The 25,569-nt window shown below is 40.4% G+C and overlaps 1 protein-coding gene across 3 annotated transcripts in view; it reads left to right on the top strand.

Annotated features, from left to right (window-relative positions):
* The first annotated feature begins 2,116 nt into the window (after window positions 1-2,116).
* The window catches only part of GRID2 (glutamate ionotropic receptor delta type subunit 2), a 736,483-nt gene continuing 713,030 nt past the window's right edge, over window positions 2,117-25,569 (top strand). For 2 of the 3 annotated variants that reach the window (XR_007889412.1, XM_051618648.1), the window contains exon 1: window positions 2,248-2,382. Coding sequence is in view for 2 of the 3 variants with exons in the window: in XM_051618648.1 (XP_051474608.1) it covers window positions 2,295-2,382 (88 nt within the window). In the remaining variant the exon portion in view is untranslated. Of the gene's footprint in view, window positions 2,383-25,569 lie in introns of all 3 variants that reach the window. The other variant, XM_051618647.1, reaches the window with a different exon arrangement.

The following is a 25,569-nucleotide window of genomic DNA, read 5'->3' as shown; positions in this document are numbered from 1 at the left end:
GATCTGTGACTTGCGCAGAGGACATGGAAATGTGCAGCAAATTGGTGACAACTTCTAAGACTTTTGCTTCACTCTGCTCATAATATTTTCTCCTCTTTATGTACCTTTTCTTTTGCCTCTTAAAGTCAATTTTAGTTTTTTTGTTGTGTTTTTGTTTGTTTGTTTGTTTTTTTACAGCTTTTAGAAGATAGCCCATTTATCCAGTGAAAAGCTGGGGCTTGCTTTGTGCTTTGGATCTGTCTTGAAGCCCTTTCAGTGTTGCCACTTTAGGGAAGTACTCATCTGCCAGTGTAGACCTAAGCAAAATAGAAATAGCTGCTGTGGTTGTTGTTTTTTAGGATTGATTTTTTGTGGTTTGTTTTGGTTTGATTTTTTTTTTTCAATAGATACAACTATCTTGCTCCTTACACAGACTTAGGCATATGCAGATCAGATACGATCAACTTAATCTATGTGCTATAAGTAAAGAGATGCCTTCAGAAAAGGATTGAACAATCTGTTTAGACTTCTAAAAGGAATACTAGGTCTTATCAATGGTGTATGTAACTTTAGGATACAATTATTGAAGGAATTCTTTGACTACTGCATCATGTCTCTAAGTGTGACTAGAAAAATCAAAGTCAGAAGAAAGTCTAGTAAGATTTAAAGAGGGGATTTAGACTAGTTTATAGGAACACACTTAACCTCTCTGTGCAATTTCCCAGCTGTGTAATGTATTTAACCACACCACGAGAAGGCTGAGAAATAATTGGTTAATGAATTAATGGTACCCTGAGCATGAAAAGTGTGCTCTAAATGTTTGCCCACAGAAAATTCTCCACTACCTAAAGAGGAAGGCAGATTAAAAGCCAATTCATTGCTTTAGAGAACGATGAGAATTCTATCAAGAACATAGATAATTAAAAGTCATATTAATAGATTTCTAGGTCTTCATTTTCCCCTTGAGGCCAGGCGTCCCTGATTTTTTTTTTTCTATTTTTTTTTCCCTTCAAGCAATGTCCCTGACTCAGTTGTGAAAGACCGTGAAGCAAAAGTGCCCATCTAGCTTTGAATTTGATACCTGCGGTGGAGTTACAAGGTTAAATAAGTGGGATGGGTTGTTGGTGTGGGTTTTTTTTTTAAGCTGAGCATAGACTTCAAAGAAGATCTTCCCCCTTCTGCCTTTCCCTCCCCCTAATGTATTTTTAGGCCGTATGTACTCCTGCCTATGTCTCTTCCTTAGTCCCAGCTGAAGATTTCAAGGGAGATGAAAGCTCTATTTTGTTTCTCCCTTGTATTGCAGATAGGGGGAGGAGGTGGTTATTAGAGAGAAGCGCTCTCGCTCGCTCTCTCTGTTTCTCCCTCTCCAGCTGATAGCACTTATCTCTCGCGCTCTCTCCTTCTCCTAGGTGATCCATTTCTAGGCAACGTGCTGGCTGGTGCTGGAGCTGCCAGCTCTCTCTGCATCCCACCAGCAAAGCAAGCTCCGAAAGCAACCTGCAGACCATCATCATCATCTGCTTTCTTCTGCCTTGCTTCGGGCACTCCTCCTCTCTCTCCTGCCCTGTCCAACCAGTACCTTGAGCGACAGAGACAGCAGCACGCTGGGCTTGATTTGCAGATTTCTTTATTTTTGTCTCCAGTTGTGGGAAGCAATTTTTTTTTTTTTTTTTAAAGAAGGGTGGTGGGGGGAAAAAAAATCTCTGCATTACTATCTGCATTACCTTGAAGTTCACTTTGTTTTTGGCCTCCGGGGAGGCTTTTCCTGCAGGAATCTGGTTGCTGGAAGCGGGATCGCCTGCTCTCCCGGTTGCCCGCTTGTCCTCCCTCGCTGAAGGCGAGCTATTTGCTGCGGGCTCCAGGGGTTTCTCTGGCCAAGAGGGTTTGTGTTTGTGCTTGTGTGTGTGCGTGTTTGCGTGTGTGATCGTGTGCGTGGGGTGGGTTGGAAGTTGTCGTGCAGCAACCGGGACCGAGCGGATCCCTGCACCCGGCGGAAGGATGGGGATTGTCTGACCAGCGGAGGCGTCTGCTGCCCGCGGCGGCGCCCGGGCTGGATGGATTTGCTGCCGGCGCTCCCAGCAACTGTGGTGCTGCCCCGGAGCCCCTCGAAGTGACGCGGAGCTTGGCGGAGGGGAGAGGCGCTCGGAGCCCCGCGTTCGCTCCCTGCCCAGCCGCGGCCGTGCGCCAGACACCGGGATTTACACGCTCTGCCGCCGGCACCTCAAACTCTCGGGTTTCCTGCGCCGCGCTGTCCTCCGCGGTGGCACCGTTTGGCGAAGAGCTCGCTTGTTACAAAGCTTGGACCTCCGGAGGAGATGGAAGTTTTCTCCCTCATCTTGGTCGTGTCCGTCTGTTGGACTCGAACCTGGAAAGCGGCGATTGCAGATTCAATCATTCATATCGGTAAGGGGATGCTGCGTCTGCTGGTGCTGCTGGACACTTCCAGCTCTCCTTTGCAACCTTCCCTCTCTTGGCAGCCTTCCGTCCCCGCGCAGCCCCCGCTCTCTTTTAGCCCTTGCTCGCTTGCTGTATTTTGTTTGTTCCCCTCTTACAGTTGCATTCCACCAGGACGTTAGGCGTTCTCTTTCCCCCCAACAGCTCTGTGGAAAGGTCTCTTGTCGGCGGGGTATGTGCGTGCTTTTAGACCTTGAGGTTTTGCGCGACTGATCTGAGGAAGAAGGGGTGAGGGGGGCAGGGCTCAGGTACTTGCCCGGTCCCTCCCTGCAGCCCCTCAGCTCTAGCTCGCCTTCCTTCTGCTCCGGCTCGCACTCGGGTGGGGGGGACCCCAAGCCTCCCTGTATTTCCCACACCATCGTGACAGCCACGCAAAACCTCCGTTTTCCTTCCTTCAAGCCTTCCCCCCCGCCCCATCCCGCCTTCTGCTCCCGCGGCGGAACAGGTGGTTTGGCAACGTGAGCGCTTTCCCTTCACGCGGGGGCTGGGGGTGCTCCGGCTGCCCTGCGCCCCTCTTCCCGGGCCGCCCCCCGCTGGCCAGGTGGGCGCCTCCCGGGGCCGCGGCGCTCGGGAAGGGTAGCGGCCTCTCCCGCCGGCGTCGGGTGCAGGGGGGCAGCTGGCAGCGGCGGCGGGCCCCCCCTCCCGGCCGCGGCGGGGCGGCTCGGGTGATGCCCACGCACGGCGCTGTCCGCACTCCCAGCCGAGGAGAGGGCGCTGGGTTTCCCCCCTGCAGCCCGTCCCCCTCCCTGCTCGCTCTATCGCTGTTATCCAGAGCCCTCCCCGGCCCGACCCCTCGCTCTCCCGGAGGGCGCATCCCCTGGGAAGCGCCGAGCCCTGCTGCTGAGCCGCGCTTTGTTCCCGCGCCTGGCGAGAGCGAGTCGTCCCCCTGGGCCGGCCGGAGCTGCAGGGAGGGGAAGGGACAGAAGGGCGCTTCCCCCGCGGCCGCTCTCCCATCTGCAGGCACCGCACGCAGGCGGAGCGGAAGCCTGGAAACGCGGGGGCGGGCGGCGGGCGCTGTGCTGCCCTGGGGAAAGGTGCATTTGGGGGCAGGGTCCCGCCGGGGTTTTTGAGAGGTCCGCGGGGCGATGGGGCAGCCGCAGTTCTTCCGGAAGGTTGGCTTTTATAAACATGTCTGCCGGTGCCCGTTGTGGAGAGCCGTAGAGGGTTTCTGTGGAACGGGAAGAGTGTTTGGAAAGCCCAGCCGTCACGAGTTTTCCTGTAGGACGCCGATGCGCCAGCCCTTCGTGTAGCCCCCACCCCTTGGATCCCCCGGGCTACTGCTTCCCTTAGGTACAGCAGCTAGGTAGGGGTCAGCCTTTACAGCTGTATGCGACTGGAGCATCGAATATTGCACTGGGGAGGCAGCGCTTTATGCTCACCTTTTAAAGGGAGAATGACTTTAAAAAAAAAAAATTCTTCCCAGTTGTAGACTGTTAAAAGTGACACTAGGAAACAGTTAGGTCTTGCAGTTTCTTTCTGAGGACCTTGTAACAAGCCGGTCAAATCTGAGGATTTTGGGGAAAATTTGGGTTTTGTAGGAGAAGAGGAGTTGCTTCGCAGTCCCCCGTTTCCTGTGCTCCTGGCTACCAGAGCATTGCTTGGGCAAGCCGTGTGCCTTTGCACTAGCATCAAGTGAGACGATAGCTTTTTCTCCCTTCATGTTAATGACAATTTTGTTTGTTTCACTCATATCACGTTTTATCACTGATGTTTCTTATCATGTGGTTAGTGATTAGCTGTATCAATACAGTAAGTCCTTGCTGAAAGCAAAAAAACCTCAACGACTGAAGTAGTTGCTTCTCACCCAATTAATTCCATCTTGAGAGACTACTAGTACAGTTGACAAGAGGTTCTCTCTTTTTGTAGACTGGTATATATTGCCATAAAATGGCAAACTGATAATTGTGACACAGAGCTTCAAACCCATTAGAATGAATAAGCTGAAAATAAATGACCTGAAATTAGAACGATTTTAAGACTACAGCTCACAGATTAAAATTTGGCCCCTAGTAACATCACTGTATTTTGTGACCTGGGTCTTCTGATGACCCCCTTTTTGCTTCTACTTGTATTGAGTAAACTTATGTATAAAGAATACATGTTTTTATTTATGAGTTATGAAGAGCATAAGCAGGGTATTCTATGAATTCTTCTAGGGTTAATTTGTTCATAAAGGCAAAGAAGAAAAGAATACTTGGTTCAGAGGTAAAGAAATACTACTGGGGGTAATACCCACTGCCTTAGGCAGCAAACAGGATAAATGCATTATCTTTTTCTAATTTTATGGTGTTAAGATATTCAAGTGGAAAATATTTTCCCATGTATAAGAGGAGCAGATAGTCATAAGAAATAACACTTTACCTTTGCATACCCTTTTTCTAATAACAGTTTTCAGTATAATGTACTAGCTGTCTTGCTTGCCTACATATTTGATGTGTTTCCTTGTAAAGGGATGTTTTCTGTATTGAATTCTATTATCAGCCATCTCTCGGACAATGACAGAAAATGTTGCAATTTAGTGAGTAGAGAGGAATGACTTGGTGATGGCAGTGGGAGGTGTATGCTGACTGGTACTTGTGATATGCTTTTTCATATTTTTATCTTATGAATTATTATAGCTGCTACTTTTGATCATAGAGTAGGTTGTTGTGTATATAAATTCATATATTTAAAAATAAACATTTTCCTATATAATATTTTATATATTGGTAGGACTGCTTACATTTTGTTTCTGCTGCCCTGCTATTATAAATAGGAACTGGCAGTTCAGAAAGGCTACATTAAGCACTCTCGTGAAAACGTTGAAATGAATTGACTCCACTGTAATTTTCCTTACCCCTATATGAAAAAGAAAGGGGCAGGGTTATCATTTCAAAATTGTGCAATTCTGTATTATGCTGCTTCTTTCAGCTCATGCATTGATTGAGTAATTTCATCAGCCCCACATTACTTGATTGCTTAGAAGTTTCCTAATGATCTGTATGCTGTAGGAAGAATCCGAAAGTCGTGAGCGGAATGGCAATGATTTTGTGTTTTATGAGGCTATTCAAAAAGTCGCTCTGATTTATGTAGCTTGAAAGCTCCCAAGTCTTTGAGATTAGCCATGCTTCCTGATATTTTCTTCATACATCAGTCGTCCCACACTCCTCACTCCCTGAACAGGAGTTTAGAACAGTGCTTTAATTAAGAAGGGATTAGGTGGCATTCCTTGTCAACTGTACAATTTGTGTATGCTTTGTATCTTCTACAGCTGATGGTCTCATGCTTTTATATTTTGTGTTCTGTGCTCATTTTTTTTCCCTTGACACTTACACAGTAATATATCTGTATGGATTTCCTATTGTGCCTGAAGAAACATGTATGCAAATGTGTATTAGGTGCAGCAAAATCACCTAGAGTAGTGGTCACATAGTATGGTACAAGAGTTTTTGCTAAAAAAAAAGGAGTATTTTTAAAGGCTAAGTCATCATAGGAGTGTGCAGCAATAGTTCAGGCACCCTCATTACTTCAAGGGCTTTTTTTCATGTTCATCAGTGGCTTCAGTCAAACTCAGTCAATTGCATCCTGCCCTTGTTTTATTTTCAGTTTCGTGTTCAGAAATATAACATACAGGTTATATATTACAATGTGCTTTTGCATATATTTACACATATGCTTTATATGTATATATAAACACACACACACTGTGTTTTTTTCTGAGAGACAAAATTCGATCTACTCTTCCCTTACTTATCTCAGCTTTTCAATTTTGCAGGCTGGGGTGCTGCATTCCTTGTGTTAGACAAGTTCTCAGCATTGCTGGGTCCTGAGTTTTGGTTCATAGTTTTAAGCTTTTCTGTAATGTTGATTGTAACATTAGGGCAGCGCCCTTAGAATGTAAATTTTTTTTGTGATGCAAAGGGAGTCTTCGAGCTTGCTGGTGTGTGTATGTCCACATCGTTTCTGGTAAGCTGGTATACTACAATACAGCTTGGCTTGTGTTGAGCATTGCTGACAGGAATTTAACTTGCTGTGCTATTAGTAAAGCCTCATTAGAGGGTATGTAGTGTATGTCATTAACTGTTTGTTATAGTATTGTCACATTTTGTAAAGTGCAAGACAAGCAAACAAAACAGATTTCTAAAAACCAAATTAGTATCTATGTGCCTATAGTGTCTACAGATGAGCATTAAGGTCTCTGTTTTTCCTGCTGTAAAATGTGCCAAGGTTACATGCTTATTTTAAACATGCACACAAATGTCCTGGAAAACGAATGCTGTGATTTAGTGGCCAATAGATTTTATTACTAACCGCTTTCTACTTAAATGCAGAGCATGCGTGACATACTCTGTGTTTCTCTGTGTTTTGTAGCTTATGCTCTCTCCCAGGTGCTTAGATTTGTTGATAGTATTTCAGTCTCTGTAATGTGTTCTAGTGCCTGTTACTCTGTAGCTAAAGAGGGATGATTTTCCATGTCATGGACTATGGCTTGCTATCCTCCAAAGGCATGTTTGCCATTAGGTGTCACTGCTTTCTGGAGTGTTTCTTAGTGATCACCAGGGCTTGATCCAGGGTCTGTCATAATCCAGGTGAGTCACTTAGTTGATTTAAGATTTTAGACTGAGGCTGTGGATTGCTGACTACAGAAGGCAGCTGCTTTTCATGTTCTTAAATAATTTTCAGTGTTGTTTCAATTTCTTTGTCCTTGATAAAGACAGAGAAAAAAACATAACCGTCCATTTTCAGGTGGTGTCCTGACATGGCAATCGCTGCTGCTGTGTGCTTTCAGATGACTACTCGTGGATGCAGAGAGTCTTTATTCTTACGATACCATCTTTGAAAAAACACACTGGAGAAAAATCTTTTAAGACTGTGACTACATAAACCTACCAACTAAGGTTCATTTAACTTAATGAACAAAGGCATTAAGTATGGTTCTCTTCCACTCCCTGGCCCTGTAAAGCAAGTGATATTGGCAGGAGATGGCTTCTGTAAGCCATTATGTTACTCCCTAGCTATAGACTTGAACTTACATAATTTCCTTTCATTTGATATATAGCTATATATAATCTGCCATGACAGTCTGTTTTTTGCTGAAATTTATTGGAGACATTTGCCTCTTGAGGTTTGTATTTTTACTTTTTGTCACTGCTACTCTATTGCTTAATATTTTTTTTCTGGCATGCTAACAATGGTTTTAAAAGTAGTTCATGTGGAAGAGTAGTTCTGTTTGGCTATATGTTTCTAGCTGATTTTCCTACTTGCCTGAATTACACACGACAGTGTGGTAAAACTCTCTTCATCTATGCACTCTCCAAACATAGTTTGTGTTTTCGATCTTCAATGTTTAAAAAAGTTTTTGTACATTCACAATTACTTTTGCTGTTTGGACTTGAGTGGCCAATAGCAAAAGGGTACATTCATAAATGTTCATAAAATGCTCTGTCTTTTAAGTAAATATGAGAAAATAATCAAACTCTGAAAACATGTTTTGTAAATATAATACAATACATGATAGCTTGGTATGTGCAGAATGTTCACTTCAGGGCATACACTGGTAACAAGGCAAACTAGGATACCTTTCTGCATCTGCAAACTCAGTTGTCACTTCTTGTTGTTTTTTTTAATTAGATTTGAATTCCAGAAGGAGTTAGTTATCTAAGCTGGTGAATTTGGAAGAAGACTTTTATCTCAGAGGCAGGCTTTGCATGTCTGTCAAATCCTGGAAGGCTCTGCACCTGTGCATCCTATAGGCCTTACAGTCCAGTTCACGGCTGACACCCATCTCTGACAGCCCCAGCTATATTAATTTATTTGTGAATCTAGAAGTGCCAGGAGGCAAGTAAGACAAGCACAGCCCAACAGGAAAGCATAATGCACAGTTTGCCAGCAAATGGTCACAGTGGTGGGAACAGGGCATGAAAGCTCATGTGTCTCTGGGGCATTTTGTATCCTAGACTGATGTGCTATTGACTGGCTTTACTACTAGGCTTCTGTGGAACAGATGCATTTCTTTTCCTTCTGTGATGTTATTTTATCTTCCTGCACCACCCTCTATGTCCATTAGCAAGTAGGAGTTGACCTGTTGCTTTGCAGTAGTTACCAAATTGGCCTTTTATAGAGTAATGTTGACTATGACTACATTGCTCATCTAGGCTAGTTAGTAGACTGTATTGGAGAAGGAGTAAGACTGAGCTGGTACAATGTGATACTTGGCACAGAACATGTGCTAAATGCCTGTTAAGCAAATGTAGTGCTGTGCTGGTTAAATCATCCTCAACACCAGATAAAGAAGGCATGGGTAAAACCTTCTAGGCTTAGTTCTTAACTCCTGCGTTTGAAGCAGCATGCAGAGAAGGGGAAGTGCTGTTGTCTCTCATTACAAAGTTGAATTTAATTGTGTATTCTTGGTGTAGTAATTTAAAGATAAAGACTAAAACTGAGGCATTTAGAGGAAGAGTGAGTGAGGAATTACGTGTCTGTCTTGCCGTATCTTTCTATACTCTCTTCCCATGATGGAATAAGAATATTCTCTTGTGTCTACAACCATTATAATTAATAATGGTTTATGTGATTTGGAGAGTTGTAACTGATTTGTACAGCAGGGAGGACACAGAATGAAATTGAAGGTTAGTAGATGAAATGTACTGGCTTTTGGATGACAGTTATGAAACTTGGCAAGGGAATGCTCTTGAAATTGTGCAGTACTGTAATTTCGTAAGGTTTAAAATTTATATTCTAGTTGCAGTAATAATACAGTTAATTCAGAGAAGGAGGTATTTTGTATTCTGTATTGTACCACAGAGTGCACTTCAGTTGGAGAGTCTTGTTCCTTCTTTCCTCTGGGGTAACTGCATCAGCTCAAGGTATTTTTTGAGCTCTAAATGTTGCTTTAAAAAAAACCAACCAACCAACAAACAAACCCCATACAAAGAAACAATAAGATAATACAGTAACTACAGCATCTCTATGTAGCATGATAAGGCTATAGTGGAAGAAGTGGTACAGAGACATACTGTAGTTTTAGTCAACTGTAGACTGATGGATTTGTAAGGGCGAGGTTAGATTTAAAGTAGATTTCCATTGCACACAGTTTTGGAATGATGGGGGAATAGGGTGGAAAAAAGATGAAAAGGAAAAAGTTTCCTCTAAGTTATGCTGGGTTTATCTGACAAGCTTTGCTCAAGAGGAAATTGAAAAGGAAGATGAATAAGGATGTAAGGAGAGAAGGAAAATAAGATATCAAAGGCGAGAGCCTGTAGTGCTCTCTGTTTCTTTGGGAGCCATGTAGTGTTCCCACAAGTGCTATGCTAAATGGAAAAGTTCTGAACCAGAAAGGGGAAAATGTGAAGATACAGAATTTAAATGAAGAATTATATGTGTATTTTAACCTATTAGATAATGCTGTGTCCTGAAATGCTAATTATTCCTAATTGTTATATTTGTTTTACCCATGAATAAAATATCACATATCTAATAAAATATGCAGTGAAAATCACTGTAAAATTCCTCCTGGAGTCTTTTATGCAGATTTTAAAGGATTTAATCTCTCATTTCTTCATTGCTTTTTAAGTCATTAACTTTCTATAATCAGTTGGATTGTTAAGGCCAATATCTAGTGAACCTAACAATAATTGCTTGTTTTGTGGAACAATTTTCCTTAGTCCAACCATATCTTTCTCAGAGGCTTAGATAGAGATGGTGATTTCACTATAATCACTTTTGATATATCAAAATCAAACAGCACTGCTCCAGTTCTGTGGAAGGTAGCTCCAGATGAGAGCTCAGGGAAGAGCAGCGGGTGGCTTAGCAGCAAACCTGAATGTCAGGCTGGGATTTGCTGTGTCTCATTTTAATGTATACAGATATAACGATGAGCACACTTGCAAATCTGTTTTAAATGGAGAAATGAAAATGTGCACAGGGCAGGACTCCAACTCAAAACCTGCGTTTGGGACCCAGACCTGATGACAGACAGTAACCTGTTTGGTTTTTTTTTTAATGTATGCAGGAGCTCAAGTCTGACTGACTGCCAATCAAGCATAGGCACCTGAGCCATTGAGATGCCTCAAAGATGTCAGCTGTCTTTCTCGGGTGACAAGACACTATTGCAGACTCTCACTGTTTTCAACCAATACTAAAAGTTGTCTGACAGTATACCATGGGCTGTAAGCCCACAACAGGGACAGACCAAGCACTGTTAAACAAGGGTATTTGTTGTTGTAATACCCTTTGCCTTCATGCAGTCTATATAGTCTTCAGCCTAAACATGTAAGAATGTTTTTAAACTATTTCATGTACTGGAGAGTTGTTAAATGGAAAAAGACAGTTCCACTGTAGAGTAACTGGCAGTGTACAGCCAGTGTACGGTATGGACTGTGTGTTAAATAGCAGTTGAAAGGTGATAATAGCTATTCTTGGTTGTATTAAAATACACATACTTCTCTCTTTGAATATTTTCACTCATTTCTCTCTCTCATATTCCAGGTTCATAACAAGCAGTCATGATGGCCGCTACATTCTATTCTCTTCAATACTGTCTTTTTTCTGTCCAGGAAGAATTAAGTTAAATGTACCATAAGACAGATATCTGTTATTTAGATAAAGCTGCTTTTTATTTCTCTGGATTTACACTTATTTGATACAAATATACCTCCAAAAACTGGTTGTCAGTGCTTAAGGCTGGTCTTTCTTCAGCTCTCTCCTTTGTGAGTATAGAGACCCAGCGAGTACTGCAGGATCTCCACTAATATATTTGCTATAAATATCTTTAAAAATGTACTACTCAGCTGCTACTTAAATTGCCAGCTCCATGGTGCAGTTTAATAACAAGTAATGGGCTGTTTATTAATGTAGGCACATGCAATGCATAAACACTCACTTTTTCAGTAATTGGAGCAATTATTCTTTTTGAAAATATTTGGACTTTTCTTTAATTTGAGATGGCATTGTTTCCACCTTAACAACAGACATTTGGGAGGCTTTTTCCTTACAGGCAGGAAGTCATAATGTGAATACAAATTGTGAAATGGCACCCCACTGTGCTAGAAGCTGTACAGATACAAAACAAAAAGTTGGCTGTCAGAAGATTTGAAGAGGAAGTAAAAGGGGGCTTGGATCTCTCTGCAAGTCAGACAGTTTGTACACCAGGAGACCAAGCTGCAAATGTTTTGGCATCTTTTGAGAGACAGATTCATTCATTCCTGTTCATGAATGATCACTCTGGTATGAAGGAATGAAAGCACATAGATGTATATCTACAGGGATGTACTGATGGGGCAGATGGGCGTAGCTAATGTCAGTGCTGCCTGGATCGGGGCACCCAAAACCAAAAGTTGTGGTGCCGTGAAGTGAGAGAATTGATGGGAAATGAAGGCCAGCAATGCGTGTATATCATTACCTACAGTGCTTTATTGCCAATAATATTGATTAAATTGGCAAAATAAAAACAGTCATTATCTCATCAGCTGCCAACATACTACTCTTTGATTTACCTAGTACAGGAATTAATGCCTAGTTATGCACATGTGCAATCTCTCTGTCTCTCTTGTTTGGACAAATATTTCATAATACAGTTTTGGAAGACTAACAGGTAGAAAGAAAAGACCTTTTTTGGGGAAGTGGAACGATTTAGCAAAATGTCCTCCTTGGTTTGAAAGAGATATTTAAATATAATCAGTGATTCTGAAAGCATCTGCAGCCTTGTTAGCTAGCCTCACAGTTTCTAGAATGTTATTGAAATATTATTGAAACAATCTAGAAAAATTATTTCCCAACTCCTTTGAGTAGCTCTTCTCTTATGGAATTGGATTGCATCTTGAAGATACTTGACAAAGGCCCTTCTACTTTAAAACGTTCTTTCATTTTTGCCAGTGTTGCAAAGGGTATAGGGACTATGTAAAATAAAATGGCTGAGGAGAGTAGGCAGGAGAAAAGCATGTCCCATATATAATGTACATGCTAGCCAGGGAATGATCAGCAGTACTTGATCACATCACCATGGACGGTCGTGTCTTAAGGACATTATCGATGCTGTGTCGAGCTGCAGGAAGAGGAGGAGTTTGCAGGTAAAGGACAGGGTGAGTTGGCAGGAAACAAAGTGTTACTGAGGGTTCCTCTGCAGCAGAGAATCTCTGGGAGTGGGAGTGCTGTGGGGAAAGCTCTGATCATGCCTTTTATGTGAGAGTTTTGGAAGGAAGTGATGGGAGTTGGATGGGTGGTGAAGGTGTGCAGGAAACATTTGAAGGGAGCTAGCATGAGTGATGGGCCAGGCTAGCTTTGTAAGAGTATGGGATACATCTAGCAGGTTAATACAATAGCAGGTTAATGTCACATTTATGTGGGCTGAAGACTGGGCTTTGATCATTTGGGACAGGCCATAGAGAGGAAGTATATATGTATAAATATGAGGAAAGTTGGGCAATCCAAAGCAGCGAGGCACTGGAATGTCCCAAATTTTACTGAAAAGAATAATAATATAATGCAAATTAAACTTTGAGAACAATATACCTAGAAGAAAATATTAAGTTTTAAATAAACTAAATTATAGATTAGAAAATGGTTTTCTCTCTGTCCAGCCTCTATAGCTTTACTCTAAAGCAGTTGATTTGTGTGGTAGGTTTTTTTCTTCAGCTTATAATTGTACCTGCTTACTTTGCAGAAAAGTTAGATCTATTTTACCTGTGTATTGCCTAGTACTGTTGCACGCAGATACAAACAAAGAGTACTGAAGTGTCATCTCACACCACTCTGCTCCCAGGATAACTCCAAGTGTATAGTTCCTTCCTGTGCCTGACCACTATTGCTTTGATTAAATAATCTTCCTTTGCTTATTCTGTGCAGCAGCTTATAGCTGGTCTGTACCATACCTCCTTGTAAGATCAGCTTCTGTGGCTGAGCAGGAAGGGCGGGCTGCACACAACCACAGCTTCTGCTCCATTGACTTTTGACCTAATTTAGGAAGGAAGGAAAGAGAAAATAATGCAGCATGCTTCTGGATTCAAAGCCTCTGGGGTCTTCTGTGGGGTGAGAGCTCTAGCTTTCTCCTCCTCTCTTGAATACCTGCATCACTTGCATTGAAAGTGAGTTATATCTTCAGTGAAGCTGCAGAGTGGTGAGTGCTTTCACACTTAGGCCCTCATTTGGGCTGTTGAGGCTACTGTCTGGTTTTCTATCAACGTCAGCCTTGTCCAGCCTCCATTCAAAGCAGCAAAGACACAGCCATGGACTTGTATTTCCTTTAAATGAGACATAAAAAGAGTTGAAGATAATAGGTTTTAAAATATTTTTCTCTTTGAGATCAGTGATCCTCTAGTAACAGGGCTGAATCATGTATGGGAAGGTAGATAATGGTAGCATTTGGAAACTGCTATTGCTGAAATTTATCTGCAGAATTTAGGAGTAAAGAAAGAAAAATGTTCATTTATAGTACTGTGGGTTTGGTTTTTTTAGCATTTTTTTAATAGGATGTATTTTTCCCCCCATTTTTGTAAGACTGCCAAATGTCCCTGAGGCTAGAATTAATTGGTTCTTTGTGTTGTATTAAGTAAGGAGTACAACTGTTTTCAGAAAACACTAGGTTTACAGACTCCCATCCAGAACATGAAAGGGAGAGAGTAGCTAACTTTACATAAACAAGGTCCTTATGTCCTAGCTTGGAGTAACAAATAGAATATTGAAATTGTCTGTGCTTTAGAAGCTGCTAAAGTTGTCCCTCTAACGCCTATCTCTTCATTCTGCCTAATCCTCTTTGTAGAACAAGTGTGTGCTGTTTTCTTGCCCTCTCACCTCCAGGCATCTGCAATGAATAATCAAATGTCTGCTATTAAGAATAACTAGTGTTTGTGTTTTGTTTTGAGGTGAGTTCAGGTGTAAGTGCCATGGAGAGGTATTTTGTTGTTAGCATTACTGTAGCACTACAACAGAGATTACCAGTTCTGTATCATTTTACAAAATCTGCCTGTCTGTTTTGGATTACAAGGTGTTTATCATTTTCAATACTGCTGTTTCCAAGGCCACTGCTCATAATGGTAAGAAGTCAGTGGATGGCAGCAGATGTAGATGTAAGCTTTGTAATCACTGTTTTGCGGAGGGGCTTGAGGAGTACGTCTTGGAGCTGTTGCATTAAAATTCCAAAGTGTTAACTTAAATGTAATAATGCTTTGACAAAGTGCTACTACCATCTGCTAGTGAGGATTAGTACTATTTAAAAATCTCCATCATTGCCTGAAAGAGCAGAGGAGTCATGGTGTGAAGAGAAGTCTAAGCCTAACTTAATATTTTAGTTAAAGGAGTTCCAGACTCCTTGTGGGGACCACTGCCTACTAGATTGTGTCACACTCTTGGCTCATGTAGAGGAGTAAATATTTGTGGTAAATTACTACAGTGACGCCTATTTCTGACAGTTTCCAGCTTATCCCCCAGTTTTGCAGCAGAATCTTTTCTATTTACAACTGTTTCTCATTCACATCACAGTAGCAATTCAGTGACAACTAGAAATACAGTTTGTATGGTAAAATAACAAGAGAATGTGCTCACAATGGGTATTTAGGAAGCTTAACTGATGAGCCCTTTCTTGTAATTAAGCTGTCATGGACTAAGAAACAGTTATTTGCTTCGTGTTGCTGTGGAGTTTTGAACACTACCTTCAATTCGCCCCTTTCTGTATGTGAAAGTCTGTTTACACTTAGAGGATGATCTCCTAAAGTGTTCTCGGTTGCAGAGTATCTCCATCCCCCATAGTTCTCTCAGCTGAACCTGCAGAAATAATTCAACGTGTAGTCAGAAGAGGGTGAGACCAATTTCAAACCTGTTCCACAAGCTAGAGCAGTTTCCTGCTGTCTGTTAGGGAATGCTTTCTGTGACAGTGTTAAAGCTACTTTACTCATATCAACAAAGGGCTAAATCTTGCACAATATTCAATGAAGGGAGCAAGAATAGAAATGTATTTATTAATGGTGGACTACTTGTAGTTGTTACCGCCTAATTTAGGAAGTATTTTGGAGGTCCTTATTAAAAGATGAAGAGAATGGCAAATGTGGCCAACCAGATGCATTTTTTTGTCTTTCTCTTCCCTCTCCTAAAAAGGATTCACTTAGTTTGATTTATTCAGTCTTGCATGGACTATAACCAGTGCTCTTAACTAGCTCTGCAAAGAAGTAGATCTTGCCTTTTAGCTGAAATAATTTTGTCAATGTTACTTGCTGGGGTAGAGGGTGTGTGTACATATACCTATTTGTACAATAGCAATGTGGTCCATGTAGGTAAGAGATACTAAGATCAGCCCTCCTGGACAATATACTAGTTCTACCTTTGGTTTTCCTTGAGAGGCTGGTAGAGTTGGGGTTGTTCAGCCTGGAGAAGAGAAGGCTCTGAGGAGACGTTAGAGCAGCCTTTCAGTACCTGAAGGGGCTACAGGAAAGCTGAGGAGAAACTTCTTACAAGGGTGTGTAGTGATAAGACAATGTGTAATGGCCTTAAACTGGAAGAGGGCAGATTTAAGTTAGACATTAGGAAGAAATTCTTTGCTGTTAGGGGACTGAGACACTGTGCTCCAGCCCTTTGATCTTAAGGCAAACAGTCTCTCTCTCTCTCTCTCTCTTTCTCAGCTTGTCTTGGGCCAGTCCCTGAGGACTGAATTTGATACCTGCAGTGGACATTTATCATCAGAGTACCTGTGTTACAAATGATTCCCTTGGCTTTTTGTAGATGTAGAGCTTTAAGATACTGTGACTGTTGATTAGTGTGCAAGTGTTATGTTGGGATCTGGCATAGTGGTAGGAAGGAAGTGGAGAAGTTTCTGGGGCAACAGCTTTTCAGGCAACAGCTGCTACTGAAATTCTTAGCTAAATGGCAAGAGAAATGTACTTTGTGTTCCCTGGTGCTATTCATCTAATAGCATTGCTTAGTATCCATGTTGTGTTAATAGTACCTGAGATTATGGCCCTGTTTTATGTGCTGTGTACGTAGTCCGTGGTTTCTGTAATCTTTCTGTCTTGTTTCTTGTCAGCTTCATTTACTTGGTCTTATGCCCCAGGACAACGCTCTTGTATTCATATTACCAGAAAGGCAAGGGAAAGCATCAATAATAGTTTTAGCCTGAAACTATGTGGGAAATATTTCTACTTGAATTACCTATTACTTTTAGCCATCTGTGCTGACAGCTTATATTTATTAGCACAACATAATTTTTTGAACCAAAATACTGATTAAAATACTCCTTAAATTTATTATTTATTGGTCTACTCCTTGTAAAATAGAATTTTGGGGTTCTTGCTGCTGTCATTTCCCTAGTATACTACAGTGTCTTTAAATGGCACTGGTTTGGATCATAGGTCTAACTCAGGTGGCCACAGCAGCAAACTTTTTCTTTATCTGCTGTTCAGTATACAGTTTGTATTCAACTGCTTTTATACAAAATCAAAATCGAAGAGCAGACAGAGAAATGCTATTTTTTTATAACTAACATTCATAATTTGTGCAACCAAAAGTTTATGCAGTGACATAACAGGATTTTGCATGCTTTTGATTTTGTCATGGAAAACAATATATTTGCCTTCAGCTGCTGACCACTGATGCTCCAGTCTGAACATAGCCTTGAAATATTCTAAGACTTGAAGTTTTTTCCTATTCTGTAAAGGTCTGAAAGGTTCTGTCATCATCTCATCTTGCCTGCTGAGCAACTGAGACCATAGTATGCATTTGAATGTGTTGCTGGACTTGAATGGAACTTTATTCTTGTATAATTTTTTTTCTACATAATAGCTGCTACTGGAACGGTCATCAGGATAAAGACTGCTGGCCATGCTCCTTTTTCTCATTTCTAGCTGGAATGTGACAAAGGGCTCTCAGCATTTTCAAAGTGGCCTGCAAGTTGTAACTCATGTTATTTTTATAATCCTTGCAGGTTTTAGTTGTGTGGCCACTAACACAGTCTGATAGACATGATTACGTGGGTAGTAACTGTTACAGGAGGTATGATGAGGGAAAAAAAATTGTTTTCCATATTACATGTTAGAAAAAGCTTCCAGAGCCATTTAAAATGAATCAAAATGGGCTATGACTCTTTTTACAAAGGATTATTTTAGAGTAAACATCATGTCCTCTGTTGTAGAACATTTGGAGAAATAACACTTCTACCATTAGGCTTCAAATCTGTTCTCTGCCTTTTCAGACTCTGTCTCACATGACTTTTGAAGTCAGTATGAAGTCAGTCCATTAGCTTTATTGTACTTTGGATCACATCTAGGTTTATTTGATTCCTTGTCCATTTACCCTTCCCTTCTCCCTCTCATCAACTACTTCCTTGCTTTTTTTTTTTTTTTGGTTCAAAGTCATTAGTAGCTGCCAATAGTCATAAGCAGCCTTTCAGTAATGCATATGGGGTAATCGTGTGTGTGTGTGAATGGAGGGACGCTGATTACGGAAAGCATCACATTTCCAGATTTAAACATAGGTGGAAATCCCACAGACACATTATTTCTATTATTGTTATAATAATTTGTATTGGTTTAAGTATTTTCATCTGAAGATACAAAAACCTTATTCAGGCACTGCTTAATTTTCAGTAAGTGTAATGGCTTTTTGAGGCATCGATCACTGTCAACTGCTGAAGGTGGGACAAGAGAGACCCATTGGTCTACACCCACGTCTGTCCAGGGCAAGCCTTGTTTCCCACTCTATGCTTTGCTCTTACTTCCACTAATAGGAAAGGAGACAAAAAGCGGTTTAATAGTTAAGGAATAAGACTAGCATTTGTGAAAGGTGGATTCAATTTTGGACTCTCTTCTGACCTTGGGAAAGACATGCATATGAAATAAAAAATAATCAGGGTTTCTTATGAGCTAGAGTTGCATAGGCTGGGTTGTATCCTGTTCAGCTGTTGTTTTGACTTGATGAACCTCTGTTTTCTGTGTGGGTAGTTATATTCCCTTACTGAACAGCTTCTGTCTTATCTGCAGAGTTTGCACTCTTCAGGTAGAGCTCTGCATGCTGTGTTGCATCTCCATGGCTAGTCACAATGACACCGTTTCAGCTGAGAGCTTTGAAGTTTACTGTACAACTGTTAGTTGTAAAAACTTCCCCCCCCCCCCCCCCCCCATCAGTGTCTAGAACAAGTTATTCTATTTCAGGAATGCAAAATATGGACGCAAGATATGAGTTTATTTCATTCCATACTTCCAAGATGTTTAAGTGATGGAGCAGGACTGTTTGCTCAGTTATACTGGAGGGTAGAAAATTCTTACTACAGAGGCTTCTTTAAGTGAAAAAGGGTTTTTGAGAACTACACACCTATTGTCAATACTAAGAGAAAATACTGTAATAACAGTTACCAGGAATAGCTTGCTACAAGCATTGTGTATTTTTGAAGGGAAGGTGCCAGTAAATTGATGTGTGTCCTGCAAAATGTTTACATGTAGAACAGTCTTAGTGATCAGCTAATATTCAGAGTAATACATACCTAAAAATGGTACATAAGTAGGCCCTAAGAATTGTCTGTCAGGTCATTGCTTATGTTCCTCTTTGAAATACTTTTCTGGGGAAAATTCAGTTCAAAGTTGGCATAGGTATCAAAAAAAAAAGAGGTAAGCTATGCTGCCTGTACAGAGAAGAAAACATTTTGTATTCTTCCACTGAACAGGGAACATTCAAGACAAGTTTATTTTCTCTGCATGTCCTTACTTGTCTGCTGTCACTTGGTCAGCTTCACCTTTTCTGTGCTTCAGACAATGTCCACTGCTGTGTTTTGAAGGATGTCATACTGTCTTGTTTTGTGCCTGGGGTTTATATAATTTGGGATTCATCCTCCTCTTATGGTTGTCCTAGTGTGCATGTGTCAGCCTCTCCAGTTGTGTCTCTTAAGGGCAGCAAACTCCCCTTACCTTTCTTTACCTGTTCCATCCCTGCTTGCCCTGTGCAGGTAGCTGAGGCACATCATATATGTACTGCTTTGTTTTTTACCTCATGGGGATGTCTGTACACTGAAGTCTATGGGGTTTGAAGCATCGTATACTTAAAATATTTGAAGGGATTAAGTTTGATTAAGCTTTCAGAAGTTCATGTAGTTCACAGCTTCTTTTAAAGTAGTTCAGAGTCTCCATCTGGAAGTCTTGTTAAAATAACAAATATTTTAATGGTATTTCATGTCAGACCAAGTAGTGTGTAAAAGTAGGATTTTTATTTTTTTTTAAGTTACCCACCAATTGTAAATCTTAAATGTTAAGCATGAATTCACATTCTAGGAAGATTTGGATTGCGTATTATGCTGACAGGATTAGTCAAATCCTATTAAAATACTCATACGAAGGAATATCAGCATTCGGTGTAGAACTTCAGCTTTAGGAATATCTTCTGAGCAAACAAGTGCACTTTAGAAGTAAGAATAATGTGGTGGTTAAAGCACTTGACTTGCACTTGGGAGATTCCTGTGCTTTTATTTGACATTTTCACAAATTCTTGTTGACACTGGGCAAGTCACTCATCTTGTTTTATTGTGGGATTAACAGTGAGTAGACCTGGCTCTGTCACTATCTTTAGAATATTATTTTGGAATTACTAGGATTTTTAAGGAAATGTGGAAAAGTTGGGGCATCCCGAACAGATAAGCAGTACCCAGAGCTTCAAAACAAACAAAAAACCCTGCCTTGAGCTTTTCCATGTCCTTTTGAGGCACACTCAATGTTCTGTTTCCTCTGAATGATATGATCTGTAATATGTAACTAATGTGGTATTGCCAGATCTTGACAAGGTGATGACAACATATTATATAAAATGTTTCAGTGTGACAGTGAGAATACTTCCTAGACTGTTCATACACTTATTTACTTACATAGTCACATGTAACTGCATGCTTTTACTGTTTTGCCCCCCCAACAATATTCAGAAAGATTATTTACTTGCACCATTACTGAAAATGGAATATTGCTTCTATGTCAACAACTGATTGAAAATCCTTAATTGAAGAATTTAATGTGCTCTAGGCAATCCTGCTTTAGCAGGGGTGTTGGACCTAGGTGATCTCTAGAGGTCCCTTCCAGCTCTGTGAATTTCCCCATCTCTGATTGAAGGTTTGTTACAGAACCACGCCTGACTCACTAATACAAAAATGAGGGGAGATATGTAAAGAAAAAAAATCCCTTACCTTACTCTTCTTTTTATTAAGGACGAAAAAGTTACATTAGTGGGCATTGGTTATTTTTATAGCTTAAAGAAAACTTCCTCATAATATTTTTTTGTGTGCTGTGGTGTTTAAAAATGATGCCTCAACCCACACTGAGATTTGAGTACCTTGACTTATACGGATGTCTGCTATCCAAGTTGCTTGTGTTAAGACTGTTGTTATTGTAGAGGGTAAACAGTTATTTCTGATTAATAATGTTTATTTTTCCTGCATACTAAGTATTTTTCCTCCTGTTCCAATATGCATATGTAGCTCTTCTTCTGTGAGTAATTCTGTATGTGTTTGTATAATCCTACAGTGTTTTCTGATAGATTAAGGAATTAATTTGTCTTCTATTTTTTCTCTTTGTCATTCATAATTTGTAACTATGTAGAACAATAATTAAGATGAGGGAAGAAATGTAGTGCGTTGATCTTAAAATCCATAGCTGCCTATTAAAAGGGACAGTCAGCTATGAATTCTGTTTATCAGTTTATTTTTGGAGGGATGCCTGTGTATGTAATAGCAATCAGGTGGTAGCATAAGCAGGAACTTGACCTTCTGTATGTAGATATTGCTATTTTTGTGTACCCTACTGGCTTTAGTAATGTTTTCCTGATATTCTTGAACTAAATCTAATGCCATATCCAGTTCTGTAGGAAGCAAGTAATTTGATTTCTGGACCACAGTAGTTCTTGAAACTTCCTACGTGACTTTGTGTCAACTTTGCCCATTGACTGCTCTGAATGGAAAAAAGACGTATTTTTTGCTATGCGAAAAGATAGGAGAAATATATTCCCTGAACTCAAGAGGAAGAAAAAGAACACTCTTGATGAGATTAGCCTATATATTTTAACATTTTAAACCATTCTGGAATTATATTGAGAGCTGTTAGATTAGCTGGTCAGAGTTGGAGGATGATAAATTTTAGCTATTAGCACATTAGCAATGTGAAAAAGAGAAAGAAACACACTTCTATTAGCAGGGCTGATGGACCAGTCGAAGTAGCTGTAAACTCATTAGGTGATGCATTTCCATCAACACGTACATCTGTAGCAATTGAAAAACACTTAAGGAGTTGGAGACTTCAGATTGTGATTCAGACACTGTGTGTAGTAAGACATTTGTTCTTCTGCTAGCTGTTGTGCTTAGAAATGTTTCTTAAAGTGCTACAGAGAACTATTCTGTGGTTTCCTAATCCACGTGCCATTGTGCAGCTATCTGCTGTCTGCAAAAGACAAAAGAGTTTAAGGTTATGAACAGTGAGAAGACAAATATGATTTGCAGAATTGTTTCCTTGATTTATGTCTTTTACCATACATGAAATTGATGTGGAAAAAACCCCACACAATAAATACATGGCAAGTAACACATTTATTCAATCTGGACTTTCAAAATATTAATATAATTGCATTCCAGTATTTGTTTGCAGCAGTCTTGCTGCCTGTGGTAGTTTCTGGACTGCTTGCAGTCAAATGTGAGCAAAGTCTGGCTTTCACAGCATCTTGTGTACTGGAACAACTTCTACCCTAAGTAATTTGTTGTTTGGGGTTTTTTGTTTTCTACTAGGAAAACTCTTAGTTGTTGGTTGTTTTGTTTTTTTTCCTCTGTCTGGCAAGTGATGACCCTCTAAAGACTTCTCTGCAACAGGACTGAAGAAAAGCCACAAGGCTCTCATTTCCTCTCCCACCTATGTGTAGCCCTCTGTAAAAATACCACATTCTTTTTAATCGCAAGTGCCAGGCAATTGCTGCCTTTTCACTATGTTGTGATGTTTTCCAGGGAGAATTGTTGGCTCTTGGAGCAAGTGGCAGCTGGGGACAGAGGGAGTGGGTTATCTCAATGTGTTCTTGGGCAAAAGAATTCTGCAGTTTCTTCAGAATAATTCTTTGGCTCAGTTGGTTCCTCTGAGAGCTTTGTGGTAACTTGCTAGAAAATCAGTGGAATCTTGCACTTTCTGAAAATCAAATTAAACTCTTCATGCATATTTCATGAATGCTTCTGTAATGAAATAGCTTCAGTGTCCACAGCATGTACCAAATTACCAAGTCTATTTCTTTCTCTACGTATGTGTACTAAGTCACTGAATAATTACTGGATTGTCACTGAACATTTACAGAGCTTTAGGGTGAATACACTGGGCTCAGCTCCTCAGCAGAGTTCCATATTCCGTTAGCCTCCAAGTGTCTGAGGTGAATCTGGGATCCTTATCTTATTCCCAGTTGCTGCTGTTAACTGTTGACTTTTATGCAAGGAACTGGGGAGGTTTCACTGGCACATTGGGAAGGAATATGCGTTAATTGAGCTTAGATGACCAGCTAGCCTCGTACGGTAGTTTAGCAGAGGCGGAAGTGAATATAGCACTGGTAGAATTAAGTGACAGGAAGTCAGTTGAAGTATAATTAATATTATTAACTTTATTGTTAAAAACTAACAATAACACTACTAATCTATTGTATTTACTAATGCAAGACATACAGGGAAATAATGGAAAAGGTCTATGCTTATATTACCTGGTGGTGATGGACATTCTTGGTCAGGTTAGTCCTCTTCCACTGGTGTCTTACTGCCTGAGCTGGTGTTCATTTAATGAACTGGGAGCTAAGTTTAATTTGTAGTGAGAAGGCTGGGGCTGATTTTTTTTCTGTAATTTCTGGACTTGGAGAAGATTATTCAAGCTGTATCTTTCACAGAACTTGCAGAAAAGAATCAGTAAGTGAGAATTCTTCCTGTTGTTCCGGTGACATAAAATTGTCAGAAATTTTCATTATTCACATAAAAGTAATTTGGGTTAATTAAAAAAGAATTAGTATATACTTTCAGTTGTCTAAAGTTTAGGGTTTTTTTTTTCTGTTGTGCTGTAATTGTAATTTCAAGTGTATATTTTACTTCTGGCAGTCTTTCAACAAAAAATTATATGCCCCAACCTGGGGGAAACAAAAAAATCTTTATTCTACTTTCTCAAGCCTCTCTTAACAGTATATTTTCATCATTACTGATGTTCTGTAGAAAGGCCTCCTACCCCTAGTGTAGTGAAGTTAGATAAACAAAAGTCATCACAGCATAGGAAATACACAGATCATCCTGTATTTGTCTTTACACACTAGATTTTATCAGAGGGTCTCAAAAAGGCCACTGATTGTCTCCTCTTGAGCAGTGCCTTTTGGTGTAATTTTCATCAGTTTAAGAAATATGATTTCTTTTGTTGCTCAACTTAATGTTAGGCTGTATTGATTTTGGAACAGACTGCAGGGCATGCATAGCTATGCAGAACAGTTTTCAGAGAAGTTAAAAAATTTTTCATTTGCTGGCATGCAAATTGAATTCAATGTGATTATACATTTAAACACAAGCCCAAATTAAATAACTTTTTAATAATTGCATATATATAGAAAAAAAAAGCTTTATATTAATTGTGTTGCTTTTGTCTTTAAACTGCAGACTCTAGTTTTAGGTGCATTGCAACCATCAGTAATTGAGAAGCTGCTTGAGAAGAAAGCAAATGGATTCTGCTGAATCAAACAGGAAATTAAATGTACTGTGTATAAAAAGCATAAAGTATATGATGACAACTGTTTTTTCAGTCAGCAAAGCTGTGTTTTTGCTTTGTTTCTGTACAGTGCTGTGTGTTTCCAGGTGGGAAATACACCTCATCTGAGAGAAAGAAAAGTAGCATGCAGCTGTTTTATCTTTTTGCAACACATTTGCTGATGTAGAGTAAAAACAAACTTAATCCCAGCAAGCTAAAATTCCTGGCAGAGGAAAGCACTAGGTGTGGGGTAGTAATATGGAAGAAGAGAGACCACTTTAAATTGCTTTTTCATAATTTAGCTGAAGGACTTTTTGCGTATCTGAAGTGAATAGACCATGGTTTATGAATTTCAGTAAGTGGCTCTTGTAAATAAAGCTTCAGAGGAACAGGGACTGTATGTTTGCAATTGTCACATTGGTAGCTTACCCCACAAACATGACCACTTTCCAGAGGCCAGTCCTATGCTGTGGGTGAAACTAGCTCTCTGGAGGCTTTAAACTTAGAAAGTGTGCAAAATCTCACCAATGCTGCTTAATGCAAGAATGTCAAGACTCCAAGTGACTTGTCCCAGCACCTTTAATGATTTGTGGCTTGGGTTCATGGGTTCCACAGTGAAGGGACCAGATCTCACACATGCATGCACACTTGGGATTTAAAAAAAATACCTGTAATCAACAAGTAAGAACTGTTTCATACCAAGTTGTAACAAATTCCAGAGCCTCAGTCTTGATTACTGCCCTCTCAATGCTGCAGAAAGAAGTAGGTGTTTCCAGCAACCAGAGGTGACCTTGCTTGTTGGGGTAATGGGATCCCCTCTGGCACAGCCATCAGCAGCCTCTGGGCCTGAAGGGTTAGTAAGGCAAGCCTGTATTTATAGCTGGATTCTTGGTAGGCCATGCAGGTCATACCATGAGCTGCTGTTCTTTGTCTAGCAACTGGCAGTTTCTTAGGGGATTCAGCATTTCAGCTTGTCCTGCTCAAGAATAGAAGCTTTCAGGGTTGCTTAGTTTGGGCAGCATTCAAGGTAGGGAGCATGCTCAAGCTTTGACAAGATTCAAGGACAGGGATATATACAGGGTCACATTTGTGCAATTTTACCCTGTTATTTTACTGTGTTTCAGGTACTTCTCTGTTTGAAAGCTAGAAACAAGTCTCATTAAAGCTTAAATACTTCACTAAGCATCCTGTCTCTTTTTACAGGGTTTTGCTGTCCCTTCTGGAATACAGTAGTAAAGTGCTACTTAATATTCTCTGTGTGAATGAAATGCTGGTGGATGGCTGGTAACATCAATTGATAGCTAAGGAAATAAAATATTATAATATTTACTTGATGCTTCTTGAAACAAGGCTTTCTATAGATTAGGAAGTATAAAGTGTACAACTTTCCTGCATGCCGTATTGATTTGTATCAAACCAGAATAATGCTTATTGATTCATATGTAGAGTTCTGATGATGTGTGACAGTCTC

Source organism: Apus apus, chromosome 4 (genome assembly GCF_020740795.1).
Source record: "Apus apus isolate bApuApu2 chromosome 4, bApuApu2.pri.cur, whole genome shotgun sequence".
NCBI classification, from domain to species: Eukaryota; Metazoa; Chordata; class Aves; order Apodiformes; family Apodidae; genus Apus; species Apus apus.
Note: the sequence above shows the minus strand (reverse complement) of the source record. Positions and strands in the feature narration are given on the sequence as shown.